Source organism: Oryzias melastigma, linkage group LG7, assembly GCF_002922805.2.
Source record: "Oryzias melastigma strain HK-1 linkage group LG7, ASM292280v2, whole genome shotgun sequence".
Taxonomy (NCBI): Eukaryota; Metazoa; Chordata; class Actinopteri; order Beloniformes; family Adrianichthyidae; genus Oryzias; species Oryzias melastigma.
In genome coordinates this window covers 2,236,601-2,257,090 of record NC_050518.1, presented here as the reverse complement: position 1 = coordinate 2,257,090, position 20,490 = coordinate 2,236,601, and the positions used below count along the sequence as shown (strand labels likewise).

The 20,490-nt window shown below is 40.0% G+C and overlaps 2 protein-coding genes across 2 annotated transcripts; one reads left to right on the top strand and one right to left on the bottom strand.

Annotated features, from left to right (window-relative positions):
• The first annotated feature begins 258 nt into the window (after nt 1–258).
• On the top strand, nt 259–5,642 carry si:dkey-72l14.3 (Glyco_hydro_56 domain-containing protein). Its single transcript, XM_024293373.2, has 5 exons — nt 259–849; nt 1,037–1,285; nt 4,691–4,837; nt 4,977–5,063; nt 5,290–5,642. Exons 1-5 carry the CDS (start codon nt 292–294, stop codon nt 5,515–5,517), a joined length of 1,269 nt encoding a protein of 422 aa, XP_024149141.2. The 5' UTR covers nt 259–291; the 3' UTR covers nt 5,518–5,642.
• Nucleotides 5,643–9,988: 4,346 nt separating this feature from the next.
• On the bottom strand, nt 9,989–19,234 carry borcs6 (BLOC-1 related complex subunit 6). The gene is made up of 7 exons (XM_024293374.1): nt 19,154–19,234; nt 16,291–16,856; nt 15,071–15,254; nt 14,798–14,980; nt 13,885–14,048; nt 11,997–12,080; nt 9,989–10,871 (listed from the first exon to the last, which is right to left on the bottom strand). The coding sequence occupies exons 2-7, from the start codon at nt 16,843–16,845 to the stop codon at nt 10,746–10,748; spliced, it is 1,296 nt and encodes a 431-aa protein (XP_024149142.1). The 5' UTR covers nt 16,846–16,856; nt 19,154–19,234; the 3' UTR covers nt 9,989–10,745.
• Between the last annotated feature and the right edge of the window lie 1,256 nt (nt 19,235–20,490).

The window sequence follows — 20,490 nt, the reverse complement described above, 5'->3', positions numbered from 1 at the left end:
AAAGGACAAGGAGTCTTTATTTTACAAACAGTAGATCTGTGTCAGCGTCTCCAGCTACTCATCTGTCCTTAAAGTCGCTACACTATACGGTTCACTTCACAAACAACACAACCAGACAAGTCTTTAATATAAAACCAGCAGAGATAGTACATTTGCTGCAGACTTGTTATTGTTCAATTATTATTTAACTTTGTTTAACTTGTACATCAAATTACAAACTAATGGATGTTTTTTGTTTGTTTTTTTAGCAACATGGTTGAATGTGACGGCCTGAACGGGTGAGCCACTCCAATGGCGTGCACCAAAGCTCATTTCCATCCAGACCCACAGCCGGAACCAAAACCCACTGCTTTTTCATCAGCCGCCTCCCTCCTGCTCCTCCTCTTCCTCGGTCTCTTTGCCTGCCCCTGCAGGAGCGCTCCTCCCCAGCCCGCCCGGCCTCCTCTCCTGTCCGGGCAGCCTTTCATCATCTTCTGGGGAATCCTCGACTCCTCCTGCTCCAACAGAGCAGATGCCAGGTCCTTTGGCATGGAGCGAGAACGCATCGCCGTCTTCTACGAAGACACGCTGGGAAGCTACCCTTACTTTGTAGACAAAAACACGCCTGTCAACAAGGGGCTTCCGCAGCACACACGCCTCAACAGCCACATCCAGAAACTGCAGCAGGACTTGGATGCAGCTCTGCCTTCCCCGAGGTACCTGGGGCTGGGGGTGCTGCGCTGGGCAGAGTGGCTCCCCCAGTGGTCCAGGAACCGAGAGAAGCAGGCCATGTATCAGGACGCGTCCAGGAAGCTGATGAAATCCTTCTTTCCTAAATGGACCCCGGAGGAGGTGGAGAAGTGGTCAAAGGTGAGAAAACTGGTGAAAAAAGGCGGATTAGATCAAGAAAATTGGCTTGAAGTAGAATTAGAAGGAATTTTATTCTTAATCCTGGATTAACGCCTATTCGAAATCAGTGTAATCTAAACAGCTGCTGTTTTGCAAACATTTGGACAAGTTCTGGGAAAGAGCTGAAGGATCATCTGTCTCCCTGCAGGTGGACTTCGAAGCAGCAGCCCAGTCCGTCATGATGGAAAGTCTGCGTGAGGTCAAAAGGTTGAGGCCCAAGGCGCTGTGGGGCTTTTCTCCTTACCCGAGCTGCAACAACAACGACCCCACCCAAACAGTATTAGGCAATTACAGCGGCCAGTGCACTCCTGCTGAGGCGGCCCTCAACGACCAGCTCCTGTGGCTATGGAAACGCTGCTCCGCCCTCTACCCCCTCCTGACTCTGGACAAGCTGCAGGTGGAGGCATCTTCCCTGAACAACTACAGCTTTTCTAATGAGAACCTGACAAAACAAGAAGAGAGCAGTTTGAATTCCTTAAGACTCACTCCGATAATCTTTTAATTTCAAAGCATTTCCAGTTTTTGAATTAAAAAAGGCAATTTTTAGCCAATTGAAATATATTTTTTTAAACTGTAAGAGTAAGCCCACTCCAATTTCCCATCATCCATCTGTTTGCGTGTTCTCCCACTAGCTTACAGCCCCTCCCACCCACATCATAACATTAGCGGTGCAGCAAAAATGCAGAGCAACATCAGAGCTAACCAGCCGTACAGTTTCGAGCCAAAGAGGGCCAGATTTGGTGAGGTAAAGATGAATGAGGGCTAATCAATCGGCCTGCATTCATTGAACGCAGGGAAAACTCAGTCAGGGGTGCCCACATTTTTTTGTTCAAAAGGCCAAAATCTAAATGGCTTTTCAAATACAATATTTTTGGGATGTCATGAAATAAAGAATTTATTTATCTATTTTGATTCTGCATTCATTGAGGTAGCACACATAAGTAAAAATAAATAGTGACCCAGCCAGCAAGGCCAAGTGGGCCCCATATGGTTTAAGTGTAGACAATATACGTGGGCCCCGATTGGCTTTGTCTGCAGTTTTCATGGTGGCCGCTCTGTGTTTGGCCACCGTAGCTCAAGTGGGGGCTCAGAAGGCTTGCTCGTTATACTAGCCAGCAGCAACCAGTCGGGGACATTGTCGCAAGCTCCACCGCCCAGGGTAATATAAGCAAGCGAGCGCTGCGCCAAGGGGCCGGCAGAGCCAGCAGGGTGGACCCCCAGGCTGCCAGTCCTTGGGGAGCAGAGTCCCTGTAGACAAACAGAAGGGGGGGGGCACCACAAAAACTGCGGAAAAGCCCATTTAGGGCCCACAAATTATGCCCACTTTCAAACCGTATGGGGCCCACCTGGCCATGCCGGCTGGGATCTAACATTTGTCTCTGAAACCTTTAACATCAAGGCCTCACTGGCCATTTTCGATTGAAATACAAGAACAAGCTAAAACAAACTTTCAAACTTTCTTATAATGAAAACAGCAAACTGGGATCCTAATGAGAGACGCTGAGCTGGTCTTTAGACTTTAGCCGTTTGCCGATGTCGCTCCATCCGGCTAGGTGAAAAAGCTGCTAAAAGCACCAGAATTGACCGTGAAGGCTCTTGGGAATTTCTAACACAAAAAAGAAAGCCCAGAGCTGACTCACTTGTGGGTTGTTTCACCCAAAAGAAACTGCTAACAGTGGAAGGCGAAAGTATATTACAGATGTAGAGTTTTGGAACACCATAAAGAATCAATGGAAATGGGATTTTACCAAAACAATCCTCGGTCTCCACAGTCACGACTTGGTGGGTCAAAAGATGACTTTTGGCGGACCAAATTTGGCCCCACTTTTGGTACCCATGCTTTAAATGCAAATTAAAGTACCATTTAATGTTTTTTTACAATTGGAAACTTTTCATTTCTTCACATGGAACAGATATATACCTAATTACTGTAAATTACATATTTGAAGACCAGAAATAAAATAAAGAAAAGGTCTGTCTGGAAAAAAAAGAAAACCTATTAGTTAACTTTAAATCTGAGTTTAAAAATGAATATAAATACATTATTAATTTTTAAATTTCAAACATGAAACTTCTACATTTTAATCACGTGAAGAGAAAAATAGCACAAACTCTCATCTGGCTCCTACAGGTCTGTAGGTCAAGTAAGTAACCACAGGTTGTTGTTGCAGGTTTACAATGGCTTCCAAAATTTAATTTAGCCAATCGCCATAAAAGAAACGGAAGTTCTTAGAAAGTGTTTAGGGCTTCATATTATTGATTTTATAACATGAACACGCAGGCTGGTAGAAATTTGAACGAGGGCCTCATTTGGCCATTGGGCTAAAGTCTATCATTAAGCCTGTGTGCCGTACTTTGGCCTGCGCCCACAGTCTGAACTTTGGTCCACGGCCCGGACTTTAGCCCGCGGTCTTAACTTTGGTCCACGGCCCGGACTTTGGCTAATGGTCGGAACTTCAGTCCACGGGATGGACTTTAGCCCGCAGTCTTAACTTTGGCCCGCGGTCTGAACTTCGGCCCATGGGCCGGACTTTGGCTAACGGTCTTAACTTTGGTCCATGGCCAGGACTTTAGCCAGCTATCTTAACTTTGGCCCACGGCCCGGACTTTGGCTAACGGTCTGAACTTCAGTCCACGGGATGGACTTTAGCCCGCAGTCTTAACTTTAGCCAACGGCCCGGACTTTAGCCAGCTATCCTAACTTCGGCCCACGGCCCGGACTTTGGCTAACGGTCTTAACTTTGGCCCACGGCCCGGACTTTGGCCCGCGGTCTGAACTTCGGCCCACGGCCCGGACTTTAGCCCACAGACCAAACTTTAGCCCACGGCCCGGACTTTAGCCCACAGTCTTAACTTTAGCCCACAGCCCGGACTTTGGCTAACGGTCTTAACTTTGGCCCACGGCCCGGACTTTAGCCCACAGACCTAACTTTAGCCCACGGGCCGAACTTTAGTCCACAGTCTTAATTTTAGCCCACAGCCCGGACTTTAGCCCACAGTCCTAACTTTAGCCTCCGGCCCGGACTTTAGCCCGCGGTCTTAACTTTGGTCCACGGCCCGGACTTTGGCCCATGGACTGAACTATAGCCAGAGGACCGGACTTTAGCCCATGCCTGTTGTACACGAAACATTTTTGTCCTGATTCACAATGATTTAAATAAATAATTGCTCTGAAATGCTATTTTAAGATAAAATTTCTTCATACATGTCCTCAATTATCAGAAAATGCCACTAGAACACATGAAAAACACACCAAAAAATGTGATTTACATCGGCATGGGCCAGATACAAGCAAGAAAAACTAAAGGGTAGAAATTCCTGCCGGCCGGACTTTGCCCATACCTGTTCTACACAAATAAGTAATTTTCCAAACTGCATTTTTTTCGTCTGCTTCTGATTCACAACAATTTAAACAATGAAATATTCAGAAATGCAATTTAAAGCTCAATTTTCTTTGTAGATGTCCTCAATCATCAGAGAAAAGCCACAAAAACATATTAAAAACACCCTAAAAATCTATTTTCATTGGAGCGGACCAGAAACAAGCAGGAGAACCTGCAGGATCTCCTTCTTAGCAGCCTCTACAGTTCCACTGAACCTTAAATATTACTAACAAAAATATCTAATACCAACATTTTATTTGTGCAGCTATCCAATGCAAAGTTGATAGAAAATATATTTACTTTCCTTTCAACTGGGAGCAAAGCTTTTAATAACAGTTTAGAAGTGTATTTTCTGACTGTATAACTATGCTGTATTTGAGTTTTTCGTACAGGCGTGTAAAGTGCTCCTCTTTCTGCAGAGCGGCACTCCTGGAGCCCGGCTTTCCTCATCGGGTCAGATAAGAGAGGCTTTACGGGTCTCGTCTCTGGCTGGAAGAGATTTTGATCTTCCTGTTTTCCCTTTGGTCAAGAGTGTCTACGCCTCGACGAAAACCTTTCTATCGCAGGTAAGATGTTTCCCTCTGATTTAACAGGCTCTAAAAGACTTTTTCAGTTCATAAACATCCCTTTATGTAATGTAAGTGAAATGAGATTGGCTCAGAAAAAGGCTTATTTTTGTGTTTTCTGCATTTTTCTCTCTTAAAGACTGACCTGGTCAACACTATAGGAGAGAGCGCTGCCATGGGAACTGCAGGGATTGTCATCTGGGATAAAAGTGAGCCTAAAACAGAGGTATGAGTGCTTACATCTCACTGTGCAGGCATCTAATTTACTTTTTTTTTTACGGATTTTAGTTTTACCCACAGTTGTTTTTCCTGTTCTATATATATGCAAATGTGACCATTTCCATTCGTGAAATAAAGGCTGCGTCCAATTTTTCATTAAGTCTCAAAATTGCACATCTTATGAGATCGATTCACAGCTTCATTAGAATCCATTCCTCCTCCCCGTGCCCCAGAGAGAATGCCAGGACCTGGCGGAGTTCGTCCAGAAAGTGCTGGGACCCTACTTCGTGAACATCACCACGGCAACTCAGCTGTGCTCAGCATCCCTCTGCCAGGGGAGGGGTCGGTGTGTCCGTCTGGATCCAGACAGCTCCGCTTACCTCCATCTGCCACCCTCATCCACAGCGGCTGGAAAGGTGGCAGAAAAGGTAAAAAACGTTAAACGTTTAACAGACAAATGAGTGCTGGAGTAAAAAAAGAATCAGAACAGATTGCATTGAGATCCCCGTGACCCCCTCCCACAGCGGTTACTTAGTAATTGTCTATTATCGCCACTTGATGGAAGCTGTAAATGTAGCATCTATTTTAGGCGTTATACCAATTAAGAGAACTGTAGATGTTTATTTAGAAAACAAGAGTGTAAGCAGCAGGGAGCGGTGCAGCCAGCAGATTCCCTGAGTTTAGTTGCTAAGTACAGACAGTAGCTAAGACCCGATAGAGGAGGATCAGGTGCAGTTTGATCACAGCAACACCTGTCAACCATTTCTCTGATGACCTTTAACTGACAGAAAAACTCTGACATAAACCAAGAAACGTATTTTTGAAAACCCAACTCCACTGAAAAACATGTTTTTAGTGCATTTTTCTCATGATGGAAGACATATGAAAGAGTATTTCTTTATTCAAATCGTGATGGATCAGGAGCAGATGAAAACCAGCCGAGACAAAGTGTCCCTGCTCCATCCACTTGGAGACAAAAAGTTCCATTAATGTCTTCGTCTTCCTCGTCTGAGTTGGCTCAAAACTGTACGCATGGATAGCTCTGATATTGCTCACCGTTTTTGTTGCACCGCTAGCTTTAGGCCTAATCCGAAATCTTCCCTTCTCCCTTCCCCTTCATTTGGCCCTCCAAAAATAGTGTCTGATAATTCCTTCCATTCATAATTTCTTAAAGGCTAAAGGAAGACTATAGAGCTCCTTCTAGGTTTTGATCTTCAGAAAACAAGCCCAAACTGCTCTCTTACTGTTAAAGGTTACTGACCCCTGCACTGAGCCTTAAGGTGCTTTCACACCAAACGCGATTCATGCGGCGGAGTTCCAGTCAATGGAACAGATGCCACATGAGGAGATCTGAAATACCACAGCGCGATTTGAACGATGAGCGCGCCGCAAAGGTCTGCCAGCAGCTCGATTAGAGTGACGAGGCGCGAATCAGGCAGCGCAGCCAAAGTTTTAATATCTGAAGTTTGACAGGTCGCCGTGTTGCATCTACCAATCAGGAACTTAGTTTTGGACACGTGACATTATCAGTGACTCAATCAGTGGGTATATTATCAATCTAATGTGAGCGTTTTTGACCTGAACATCCGTCTTTCCCATTTATCTGCTGGAGCCGCACATTCTCAGAGCTCATCCTCTATTTTGGGGTGAAGGTGGGATACACTCTGGACAGATCGCCAGCTTTCGCTCCCGCAGTGGAGCTCACTCGCTTGATATTCCAGCAGAGAGCCGCTGCAGGGTGTGGAGGCTGCCGGCTTGGGCCTCATCGAGACATTTTAAAAAAGTAAAAAGGTCTCCTAATTTTATTTTTCCCCCCTCGGGTTAATGCGAGACAGAGAGCCTTTAAGCTCAGCCACAGAGACACAGAAACACTGTGGAAGCGGCTGTCATACAGACACAGGTCCCTGTACGGGAACATTTTTTAACAATAATCATATAAGCTCAAACATGGAGACATGATTATCAATGTTTTAGTAGAACTCTCCACAGTAAATAAATCTGATTTCTCAACATTATATGTCTTCCATACATTCTTAGTGAGCCATCCACAGACACCGTTCCTTATAGCGATCACCCTAAATGCAGTAGCTGGTAGCTCCTCCCATCAAGAACATATCTCATGACAGGCGGCGAGCAGCGAATTTGTCGTGCACGGCTCGAATCCTGTTTGGTGTGAAATTACCTTTGGACTGGGGTTGTGTGAGGGGCTGTAAGCTGGTGGGAGAGAGTGTAAACAAAGGGATGATGGGAAATCAGTGGAGGATTACTTCTGGGCCAACAGTCCGGCCCAAAACTCAGAGTGAAATTTCTGATGAACTCTGCAAAAACTGTCTTAAAAAAATGGATTTAGTCTTAAAACGGCGAAATAATCATTAAAAGACCACTGGGAACAATTTTATAATCGTTAAAAACATTAAAAACAGTTGAAAACATGATTTTTTTTTCTTCACTGTGTCATTTTTAGGTGGGAAAAGGAACGGTTCAGTCGGACAAAGACAACGAAACAGCCGAACCCGATCCGGCAGAAATCTGGAAGAAAGACTTCCAGTGCCAGTGGTACAAGACTGCAGGCGGGGACGCGTCAGACCAGCAGGCTCCTAGGGATGGAGCTGAATCTGAGGTAGACGCTGGAGGTGTGACAGCAGCCTCCGCAGCAAAAAGTGCCTCCGACACTAAATTTAGAAGAACTGACCCTCCTGACACCGGCAACTCAAAGCCTTCACTGGAAGCACCCACTGACAGCGTGGCCAGTCTGCCGGCCGACCCGAACGTGATGGTTTTGCTGGGGCTGGTGGCAGGAAGTCTATGTCTGCGACCTTAAAGTGACAGTTCGCTTCAGACTTCAGGTCTGAGGTGTAATTGTGACCTCATCTGAAGTGTCCTTGAGAACTCCTAAACATTAAAATGTAAACTATAATTCCCCATACTTTAAAATTGTACTTTTTGCTTCCCTCGTTTAAGGAAGGACAAACAATTTCTGGAGCTAGTAATAGACTTTGTCACATTGGATGTGCCAAGATGCAGAAGGTACAAAACACTGACCTGCTTCACTCTAAAGGGCAAATTCACAAGGGGATTAAAGACATTTTATTTTAGATAATCCTAATTTGTTTTTTTTTTGGTAATCATAAAAAATAAACTGGTGAAGAATAATCAAAAGTTTCAACATTCAAGCATCAATTTTGTGAAAGTGGATTTAGCCTAAAGAGGTTTTTGAGTTCTATGTCTCCCCCTGCAGGAATCCCAGTGGAACTACATGTAAAAAGAAAAAAAAAAAAGGAAAAAATGTGAGATTTCTGACTTCCTTAATGATTCTGGCATTTGTGTCAGTTCACAATATGTGTTACTAATGTTTATAATATTGTCTGTGTCTTTCCCATTCTTATTGAAACATTTGTTGCTTTTTTCAGTACATGTACATTTAATATTTTTCAATAAAATACACACTTAAGACAATTAAATAATCAAGTATGTGATGTAATTAAATCATTTTGTTACAGAACTCATCTTGTTTTATCTGCACCTCTAAGACCTAAATAACATATTGCTTCTCTTGTTTATAATTTCCCATCAGTTTCCATTTTTAGTCTTCATAATTCATTCACTGTAAAAAGTGAAATATTGGATCAATTAACAACAATTCTGTAATTTAATGCATTTAAATTAAAGTTTTGACTTGAGAAACCATCAACCCAAAATTTTAATCAGATAAAAATTTATATTTTTAAATTTAACAAGTTACAGAAATGTTGTTAATTGGTCCATTATTTCACTTTTTACAGTGTTTTAGACAGAGGAACAAACAAATACAGATTATACAATAAATTATCGGAGAAAAAAATGTTGGAAACACAATATTTGCTCGCAGAGGACACAACAACCAAAGACATGTTTAGGAAATTCAAACCTCCAAATAATGTCTAAATAGAAAAATAAACGGTGGCCTTGTTTTCAGTATTGCTCTTTAACACGTTTGCATTTAAAATAGAACATTGATAAGGTTTATATCATATCACACATTACTGTAAGTACAAACAGACAATCTTTATACTGGAGTTTCAGCAGTGCAACGACCGACACGTTTCATTATGTAATTCAAACAATCAGAACTAAAAATGTCTTGTTTTAAAGCTGTTTTCAAACTAAACTCATTATAAATGACCGCTACCTCGTTAGAGAAAAACAACTCAGTGGCAAAAATTAACACTAAAGAATGATTTCTATTCAGGCAGAATGAAAGGAAATCTTAGCTAATCTTACATGTTAAATGTACTGCAAAAACAGGACCCTTAAAAATGAGACAAAAATGATTTTCTTTAAATGAATAAATCTGCCAATCGGGTCAGAAAAATGATCCAACGTATGTTCAGAAAACAATTCTAGTCTCTAAAAACTGTTTTCTCAAACTAAAATTATTTTGTTCTAAAATATCTTTTTTGTTCAGATCATTTTTCCTGCAAGACTTTAGTTTACCAAGAGTTAGATTTGTAGTGCGTTTGCTTAAAGTCAACTTTAATAGCATCTTTTTCTACAGCCAATACCTCACTCTGTTATTGGTGATTTTAGGCTTCATGTTATTAACATTTTTAGGAATTATGTTTGGATTTCAAGTGTCTAATGTACATAAAAGAATTATTTGATTTAATAAATATTTATTTAACAAGCCGTTTTCATCAAACCTTCACTTTTGTTGTTTTAAATTAAGAAATAAAGAGACCGTTTGTAGCAACAATGTGATCAAATCAAAAATAAATTATTGTTGAGATGTAACAAAACAGACAATAAGAGCGACCTGAGATAGAAATAAGTGCTAAATGAGACGTTTTTTATGAGACGGTGATGAGTTTGAGACACAAACATAAAATAATTTGCTTTGATAAAAAAAAGAAAAAAAAATCAAAAACTTGATCAGATATAAACAACACAGAAAAGTTAAAGTACCAGAAGATTCTTAATGGTTTATTATTGATCAGATATTCAAAGACACAGCTGAGGCTTTCATTTGTGTTAAAGTTTCTCCATCGTTTGGGTTACAGGACCACTAAAGAACCTTTCAGCTGAACTCGCCTGTTTCGTGTGCAGTTGTAAAAGTCGACGGCTTATAGTGGGAGTATGATGTGAGGTGCGTAATGATCCGATTACGAGCAAACGTGCATGCTGAGCAAAGTGAATAAATTAACACATAAAAGAGGCAGACGTGGGCCTGCTCTGACTCAGCGTGCAGTCAATCTGTTTTTGCATAAGTTAAAAAAATAGACTTTCTGTTCCTGTGCAAAAGTCACTGTCTTTTTTTTTTTTTTGGTGAGAAGTTTGATTTTTAACTCTCCAGAAACAGAAATGTCGCCCCCATCTGGGCAGGAGGGGTTAGTGCAATCTGAACCAAGCAGGCAGGACGGATAAAAACTCCTCAGACGAGAGGAGGGGTAAAGAATGCTTTTATCACACCCTCCTCTATTTGTCTGTTCAGTTTTGTTTCTTAACAACTCAATTAAAACAAAAAAAAAAGTGAAGAGAAGGCTCATCCCAGAGACACAGACAAGCTCCTTTCCCCTGAAAACGTACACGACACAGAAACGGTCAGGACAGACTCCGGCTGCGATGACCAGCGATGCTTCCCAGACTCCGGCTCGACATGTGAAGGGTGGATTTTCTACCCAGAATCCTCCTGGAGTTGGAGATGACGATGGTGCTACTTGCACATTGCCTCTAGAGCGTCCAGAGTGCGTTTAATGTCCCGGATCTGTGCAGCCAGGACGTGGATGGGCTGCATGGAGCGATCCAGCTCCTCACAGCGAGCCATCAACGTGTACATGCCCTGCAGGAACAACAACACATGAACAGGGTTGTGTCTCCAACACAACACAACTACAACAAAAAAAAAACTTTGAATCATAATAAAATAGATTCACTTTGGTAATATAATTCTGTGGAGCTCCATGATATGACCTGAGCAGTAAATTAACAACATAAAAAAAATAATATATTAACTGCATAAAGTGGCTTCAAGATAAGCAATAATATTTACAGATGGGTTGATAAAATCAATGTTATCGTTTTAAACTTAACAGATCAATTATCAATTCATAAAAATATAAATTGATTTTGTACATTAGGCTAAAGTCAGCTAGCTCGATGCTAACGTTTAATGGGATTTCCAATAGGATGGCTAATGCTAACACTCGGTCGACCTAAACATACATTTCTGAATGAATGAACATGTTTATAAACTCACAGACATAAATGTTGGTTTAATAGATCAATATAGCACGATCGCCACCTAGTGGCCAAACTGAAACGTCCTCCAGGAGAAGCAGAACAATGTTTACAATATTAATGATCTGAACATTTTTGTTAGAACTTCTCCTTTAGAGAATCCATGTAACACTGTATGATATTAACAATCTCAATATTTCATTAATACATTTTACAGTATGTGAACTGGACCACATTCATATAAATATATTCACAACATATAGTAGACGAGCCGCTTTTCTCCTTCAGAATCTACTGGAATGATCGTGTTAATGGATGAAAAGTTACATTATGTTAAAGATTCTGTGTTTAAGTGTCACGGACGACACCTCAGATGTTAAAGAGTTAACAGAATTATCCTTGGGGGAAAGATAAAGTTATTCTGTTCTATTCTGACTCTCAGTTATGGGTGACAGGAAGAGGGGGCGGGCTTACTCTATCCCATCAGTCCCGACTACAACTCATGGGTGTATTTTTAAATAAACTGCATAAACTGTCCTACAGAATTACACTTTTGTGGCTAAAAACATCATCATTATAAATAAAAGGTTTTTAAAATGATATAAAAATAAGCTTTTTTATACAAATAAAGCTTAATTTGAAGTTTGATTTAAAATAGATCATGATGGAAGTTGGACTTTAAGATGTCCTTTATTAGTTTAAAGAGCCACTTTGACAGACCACTTACCTTTATGCTCATATCTACAGACTCCCCCAGGCTATCAACGGAGTCTCTGTAGGTTTGGATGTAGCCCACACTCAGAGCAGTCATCTGGATGAACGGACAGAGAGGTCAGACACTCCAGAGGACGACAACTCATTCAACTCAAAGCTGAAGGATATTTAGAGTGAAAACTTGAGGCTAATTCTGCGTAGAATCAATTGTGTGTGTACTGTAGTAGTGCTGCCACAAACTGTTATTTCAATAGTCGACTAATCAACGATTATTTTTTCTGATTAGTCGACTAATCGGATCATATGTAAAGTGGATGTAAAGCACACATCACTAGCTTTAAACTAACTTAAAATAAAGACAATGAAGAAGACAGTTTATTAAACTCTTAATGAGCCGTGCAGCCTCGGTCCTTCATTAGTTTATAGTATTAAAACAAGATTAAACTAGAAAAGTTGCGTTACATGCAATAATGCTAGAATGCTTTTTGCTGGAAGTAGTCGCTGAAGATGCTGAAGCTTTTTGCTGAAAACGGCAATGCAATTTACTTTAATTGCTGAAGGGATTTATTGAAAATGCAAAAGCTATTTGCAAAATGTTTAATTTGCTAAAAGGTTGAAAATTTTATTGAAGAACTATGAAAGAGTGCTGAAGTTGAGCTAAATTTCTTAAAATTGTGTAGTAAAATTGCTTAAATATCCCTAATACACATTGCTTAAATAGTCAGTGTCAAGCTGACTTTGTTTAAGGCTTTTTGTTCCCCGATGCACACAGCCCGGATGAGAAAGCTGCAGGTGGCGTATAATGATGCTTTAGGAGTGGTTTTAAGAAAGCCTAGATGGACGGGTACGAGTGAGTCGTTTGTTTTTAACAGAATTAAGACCTTACATGCTCTACTGCGCACCCTCATATTCAAGCTCATGTGTAGGCTGGACTCCAGGAAAAACACTCTTATTATGTCCATACACATCAAGTTTAGTGCCATTCATTTTAGATCCAGGACCTGGAAACACTGGAGGAGCTGCCTTCCCCTCCCAATTTTTTATTAATTTATATTGGCTTTTAAGAAATGTATTTTTAAATATGTTTAATATTCTCTGGAGATTTTTACTATTGAATTATTTATTTATTTATCTTCTTATACATGGTGTGTAGTCTTGGCACTGCATGTGTACTGGCTATTGATTATGATCCTATTCACTGATTCACTGAGCTTATCTATCTATCTATAAACTAGCTTAACTCCAAAATAGCCCAAAACTCCTCGGTAAACTAAATTAGTCAAAAACGTTATCCTGTTGCCTAAATAGAAGCTAAACTCTAAATTAGCCTTAAAAACCCAGTATATAACAAATTAGCCAAAAATGTTAGCATGCTGCTAAAATATTTTTTGAAAATGACTATAAAAGATTAAAACATAGCCCATGAATTTATTGAAAGGCTTGTTGCTAATCTATTTAAAGTTGTGAAATTTGAACATTTTCTCATTCATTTCCTATGGGGCATATTTTACTCAATATTTCAAAAACTATAAAGTTTATAAATTCCAAAAATACAAGCAGTAATGTCCTGAACTAGTTGGAAGTTTGATACCAAGATTGCTGAAGGTGTGAAAGGAGCAGGAGGATCACTATAGTGTGAATGTTTACTAAGCATTCACACAATTAAACGAGGTCAGCATCAGAAACGAGAAACTATTTTACACTGAAGATAAAGTTTTGGTCTCACTGACTTAAATAGAAAAAATGTGCCGTTTTGGGTGCTGAACGCTCACAGCTGTATTCAACACTACAACACTCCGACTCCGTACAATATAAGGTAACGACTAATCGACTATTAAATTAGTCGATTAATCGCGATGGCCCTATACCGTAGACAGAAACCCCAACAGTTTAAAGCTCACATTCTGGATGGTTCCGTTGAGGCTCCGCATCATCAGCTCCACACTGTGTGCCACGTCCTGGACGTGCTTCTGAAGGTCCAACAAAACCGTGGCGTCGATGGGCGGGATATCCGCTGGTCGCCGTGACAACCCCCGGCTCCTGTAGATGGGACCCGAGCAGTCGGCTGGACAGAGAAGAGGATGGAATCAGGCCAGGAAAGAGACATGAAACACTAAAACACTAACATTTTTGTCAGTATTAAGGCAAAATAACAAGAGTCTGCAATTTTATTAGAAGACAAATTAATTAACATGAACTAGAAACACAAAATAAAATTCTATTTGGTGTTTCAAACCCCACAAGTCAACCAAACCAAAAACACATGTGGTTCAACTCTAACTCTCTCCATCTGCAGAGCTTCCCTGCGAGGCAGCAGCAGGACCTCAATATTAAATTCTTGCAGTCCAAACAGCGTGAGTCATCCATCTTAATTGAATCAGCCGCTCGAGGTAATGAGCTGCCACAGAGGGCATATTGACGGCGTTACTGCCTTTAAATCCGGCGGCTGGTTCGGCTGACATCCTCATTCGGAAAGGTTCGAAAGTGAAGGGCGGAGTGTCAGCATCTCCCCACTGGAAAAATCAGATAAGAGTGACGGCTGCTAATGGGCTAGCTAAATTACGTCAAGTCTCAGAAAGGCTGGAGACACTTTCATTTACTCTAAAGCAGCTTAATGCATTTTACTTTGTCACTGCTTTAATTTATTGCCTTAAAATAAATGTTTCTTATTTCTGTGAAGCCTTTCCTCCTGGTTTTCCATTTAAGCTAACTCAAAGGTTTGTTTTTTTAGGGAAAACAGGTCAAAAATAAGAACAAAAATGGGAGAGAATTGGGTTTAAGCTCAAACACAGACTGCCTCAGTGGTTCACGTACAATCGCTGCAGTCCAGACTGGGCTTGGAGCTCATTTTGATCTTCTGCTCTAGATTCTTGGTGATAAAGTTGGTCAGGTCTCCCTCATGGCTTACAGTACCCTCTAGTTCCAGAGCTGAAGAGATTGTTGCCCGTCTACCCTCAGACTGCCCACTTCTGCCCCCACCTCGAGCTCCTGACCCACCTGGGAGGAGAAATACCAACAGTTTTTTGGTATATTTTGGGACTCAGAAAAGACTACAAATGTAGCAAACATTGTGTGGATGAAGCCTACCTCCACATGCTTGACTAATTTCATCCAGGCTCTTGCTGTCCTGCATCCCCCGGACATTACGAACCCAAACCTGGGCCATGATGTGTGGGGGACACGGGGCGTCGTCTGAGGGGAGGAGAGCAGGGGGAGTGGAAGAGGAGGAGGTGCTAGGACCAGGAGCTGAGGACGAGTAGTGCCGCGAAAGCTGGAAATGAGGTGCAGAAAGATAAGACATGCGTCCCTGCTGAATGTTAAAGTTGATAATGGCTTTTTAAGGTCCCCCCGTGACATTATTTTTTTTTTTTACAAAAAAATTCCCAGTAGTATTTTAATTATGATTATGAAGTTTTTAACCAAAATCCCACAACCTAAATGTTATAAAAATAAATTTTTCATGCTGATTTGAACACTGTTTCCAAAATCTCCTCTGAGGGGGCGTGGCTTTTGGAAATTTGCCGTCTGATTATGATAGCTCTGTGTCTCGCTAGCGTAAATCTTCACCGTTGCACTTTTGGGAGAAAAGTCTGACGTTTCAGAGCAAATCCGCCAAGGCCAGTGTAACTAATAAATAAATAAAAACAAAAAAACAAATCTTTTGATGTGTATAAGAAAAATATCAAAGTTTAAGAAGAAAACAATCAGATTCTTTTCCTTGTTCGTTTTGAACGACACTTCTTCTACAACTATTAGCAGCAAATATTAATACTCAGATGAAGCGAACTCTAGTGGTTGCCAGAGGAAACTACCGCTAAAGCAGGGGTCCCCAAACTATGGCCCGCCTCCACATTTGGCCCCGCCTCCTAAACACTATCAGAGATGCACAACCCACATAGAATGTGACTTTTCAATCCACTCTTCTGCAGTCTTTGCTCCTATCTAGTTATGAGTAGATTTCTGGAAAACATTAAATGTTTGCGTTTGGACGCATCCTGCGATTTTTACACTTCTTCTGTTAGCCTACAAACTGACCTCGGCCCAACATCAGAGAAAAAAACAGATATGTGGCCCTCACAAGAAAAAGTTTGGGGATCCCCATGCTAAATGACAACCTTTTATGGGAAAATAAATAATATATGAGCTTATTTATGTCTTAAAAAAAACACAAATAAGTTGCTTCCGAGTATAAGTTGCACCCTGGCTTATGCTCTGGAAAATACGGTAATTATGGAATGTTTATTGACGTCAAATAATGTTCAGTCCCTTCTTAGATGAAATAAAGATGAAACCTAAAGCTCACTGACCTCTGTGTCCTTTGTTCTTCCGGGATGCTGGTAACTCCACGTGTTTTCGTCCTTCTCATCATCCTCCTCATCTTGCTTCTCCCTCTCTCCGTCCTGACTGTCGGCGCCCCCCTCCGCTCTCTGTGGCGGCGTTTGCCGTCTGTCTGCACCCACAGGGCCTCCGTGTTCATTTGAGTGTTTGGACTCGGCGCGTCGGGCCGAATCCCACATGAGAACTTCATCCGCCGTCTTGGAGGACTCGAGTATTTCTGTGTCTTTGGAGTGTAACGCGTTCTCAGCAGTGAAGGAGGAGTCTACTGTCTGAGGGCTGCTTAATGATAAATTACACGTTCGCCCGTTAATGTCCGTCTCTGCGTCAGAGAGAGTTTCTCCGTCTGGATCTTTGCTTCCCACGTCGACATGATTCTCAGAGTTTCCGAGTGACGACGCTTCATCGGATCCGGTTAATGAGCTGCTCCCACGTTTTACAGACAAATGAGGGCCGTTCTCAAAGGGTGTCGCGACTCCATTTGCTGTTTGTGGCACTTCAGTGCCAGTAACAGGGGAGAGGCTCATCCCTCCACCTGCTAAAAAGGAAGACAGACGGAAAGTTACCTACAGAAAATCCATTTTTGATTTCATAAATCATTGTCCCTCATTACTAATTCTGTTGTGGACAAAATTTCCTAAAACAAACTCAGATATTCTGCTGCTTCTGTTTGCAGAAGACATGGTCGTATTGACTTCCTTAATCCTTGACCGTCAGCTCTCTGGAACGTCTCACAGTCGAGTGTGAAGCAGCAGATCTGAATCCAAAAACAATCTTCTCGATTTTCCTTCCCCCTGTATTCCTACTGAAGGCAATACGATGTAGGTTGTAACTTTGTTTTCATTTTTCTAAATCCAGTATTCAGATGATTAGTTTTCCTCACAGAGTAGCAGGAGTTTCTCAGACCGTGGATGGCAGCTGCTCTATATCAAGAAGTTGAAGGTTGAAGGGATTAAGGAACACCTCTGTTTCCTCCCAGATAATCCGGAGAGATTAAAACCTGCCAATATGTTCTAAGAATTGTGTCCCTTTGACCCAAACCCAGAACAGAAGCAGAATAATGGATGGAAGGATTCTAGACTGACACAGCAACGCTGAGAAAAAAAACATAATGTCATAAACTTTACCCACTTTTACACGATGTTTATTGGTGAAGTTCATGATAGGCAATTGAAAAAAGTACAATGTGGTTTATCTGAATGAGTTGCATTGCTTAGCTCTCAGCAGGACTAAATACAGCCGCATTTGCTTTGCAGCCACAGGAAATTGCCAATTCAAAATCATTAAACTGATTGTATAAATTATAGGTTCAAACATTGTTTACAAAAGAATGCCTGGAAGAAGGGAATAATCAAAAGCCCAACATCTACAACAAACTACGGAAATGAACTCTGAGAATGCAATAACACTCCAGATTTATGCTTGATTTAATGCTAATCCCTGATAAAGTAATCTGGAATAACAGTGGTATTAGCAGATTATTGCATAAAAAGGTAATTATCATAACCCACCAGTATTAAGTTGTTTTAAACTTTGTCTGTACAATCATTGTTAATAAACAGGTGGACTCAAAGGGGCTGTTTGAACCAGTAAATGTAGAGATGTATTGTTAGTTTTTATTGTTTTATTGCTTTTACTGTTTAACTGTTTTTATTGTTTCTTTTTTGTATTTAATTGTTTCATGATTTCATTTATATTTGATTTTCTGTCCAGGGCTTTAGTTGCTCCTGCTTATAAAGGTGCTTTATAAATAATACATTGATTGAAATGTAAATAATCAGATCCGACCAACATAATCTTCCACTTACTAAACATGGCTTGTTTTCTGTGTAATTATTTTCTAATGTATATCTTACAAATATTTTTTTTTACCAAAAAGAGAAATCTGCAACAATTTCAACATGTTGGAGAATTTAAAACTCTTAAAAACAGAAGATGAAACACAATTATCTGAAAAGACAAACAAAAAATGTAAATATGGGAAACAAATGATCAATATTGACTCGTAAAAGTTTAAAATAGTCGAATATTACATTGCTAATTCAGAATCATTTTTGTCATTTACTTCTTGTATCAGTGAATCTTATTGTTGTTGCTAGAAAATGTGTAAACAATTGTAAACATTTATTTTTGTTTATAAAGTCCAAAATGTTTTTAAACATGGAAAAAGCCTAAAATTGCTCATTTTTATTTTCAAATAACCATTTTTTAAACAAGAAGCCATTTTATTCTTTATCAAGTAATTATTTATTTACCGAGTATTTCTACGTGAGTAACGTTACTTTTTAACATTTCACAACAAAGAAGAACTCCTGATTTGATCCTAGACAGTCTTTACAGTTGAATAAAACGCTTCTGAATCCTCTAAATCATCTTGTATTCGTGTCGTCAAGCGTACTGCGTTGTAAAAGTCAGCTGCGGCACAAAATGTGACATTTAAAGCAAACTGTTTTCCCATAAGAAGCAAATGACGTCATGTTAACACCAGCGCACTTTAAGCTAATGGTTGTGTCACATGACAGGAGGATTTTTAAAGAGTCAAAAACCGTGTAAACATGAATACTAACTTATTATTAATAACTTCCTGACAGCGTTGAGGAAGTCGCGGTGAAGCTGTTTGTAGCAGCCTTGCTAGTTCTTATTCGTGTTGTTGAGAGCTCAGCGCAGCTAATGTTAGCTTTGGGGCCTCGAAATGATTAAACTTCCGCGTGTTGCCATGAAATTTCTGAATATATTTACCAGTGAAATACACTCACAGGTGACACTCGTGTCTATCACAAAGAAGGCTCATTAATTTACAGCATAAAGCTCAAATAAATAAAAGAAAACACTCACAGGGGCTGTTTCAATCCAGCAGATGGAACTAACAGTTAGGTCCGACTGAAATATCCTTCCCCCACAAATCGTAAAATATATGTTCCGCCTACTGAAATCCTATTTATGTATTTATTTATTAATTAATGCAATTCAATTCAATTCAATTCAATTCAATTTAATCTTATTTTATTTTATTTTATTTATCATACTTTCGATTGTCGATTTTTTTTTCAACAAATGAATATATTTTTTATTGTTGAATTGCAAAATATTGCACTCAAAAATCAAGAATGAGTTCTTGTAAGTATGTTTTTCAAAAATAACATATTTTTGTGAAGCTAAGCTGTAACACTCACTGATAACATGTAAAAAAAAAAGTTTGGGGTTTTTCTGTTGCACCCTTATAGGTCACACAGCCAATCATTCACCTCATTTTAACCCAATGCTTAATATCCTCCTCATTCACATCAACCACCATCTTTGTATTTCCTCTAGGCCTCTCAATCAGCTTCCCTGCATTTATCTCTAATAGAAAGAGAACAAAAACATATACGGCTCTCACTGCCTTTCCTTTGAATATTACTGACACTCTTGTCGCACATTGAACAAGAAGAGGTGAGACTGCACAAAGAATCAGCTTTGAGACCCTTCTTGTTTTCTGTGGGGATGGACAGTAACAGATAAAGTTAGACAGGAATCTCTGTAGACCATGATGTATGCTGATGACACTTTGATTTATTGAGAGGAGGGACAGATATTATGTTGGTAAAAGGATGCTTAAGTTTGAGTTAGTAGGAAAAAGGTCCAGAACATTGATCTGCAAGCTTCAACACTTTAAGAGCCATTCAGGTTAATTTCTTGCCAACCAAAACCCACTAGGAGCCACAAAGTCTTCACTCACCCTTTAGAATAATAAGATACTGATTTATATTTATGATTTTGCTACTGACATGATACATTTAAATAAATTATTGCTTTTGTTTACATAAATAAAAAATAAACATTAAAAAAACACAAAATATTTCATGACTTTTGATGAAACTTTGCATGACTTCCTTTCAAAATAAAAGACATCCTACGCCATAGGATCGTGTCAGTGCAGAAAATGCAATAGGAGGTGTAAAAATTAGGAAGTGCCATAAAAAAAGTTGATTTTACTGTTTAAGGTGCATTTCAGCCTCAAATTCATAAATATAACCAACAAAAGCTAAATCAGAGCTAATTAAATGACCCCTTCCATATATTAAAACCATGAAACACACTTTAAATCCTTGACTTTTTCAAAAATAAAAAATCTGCTTTATAATCCAATAAATTATAATTTAATGTAACATTAATTTTAGTTGTGCTTAGTG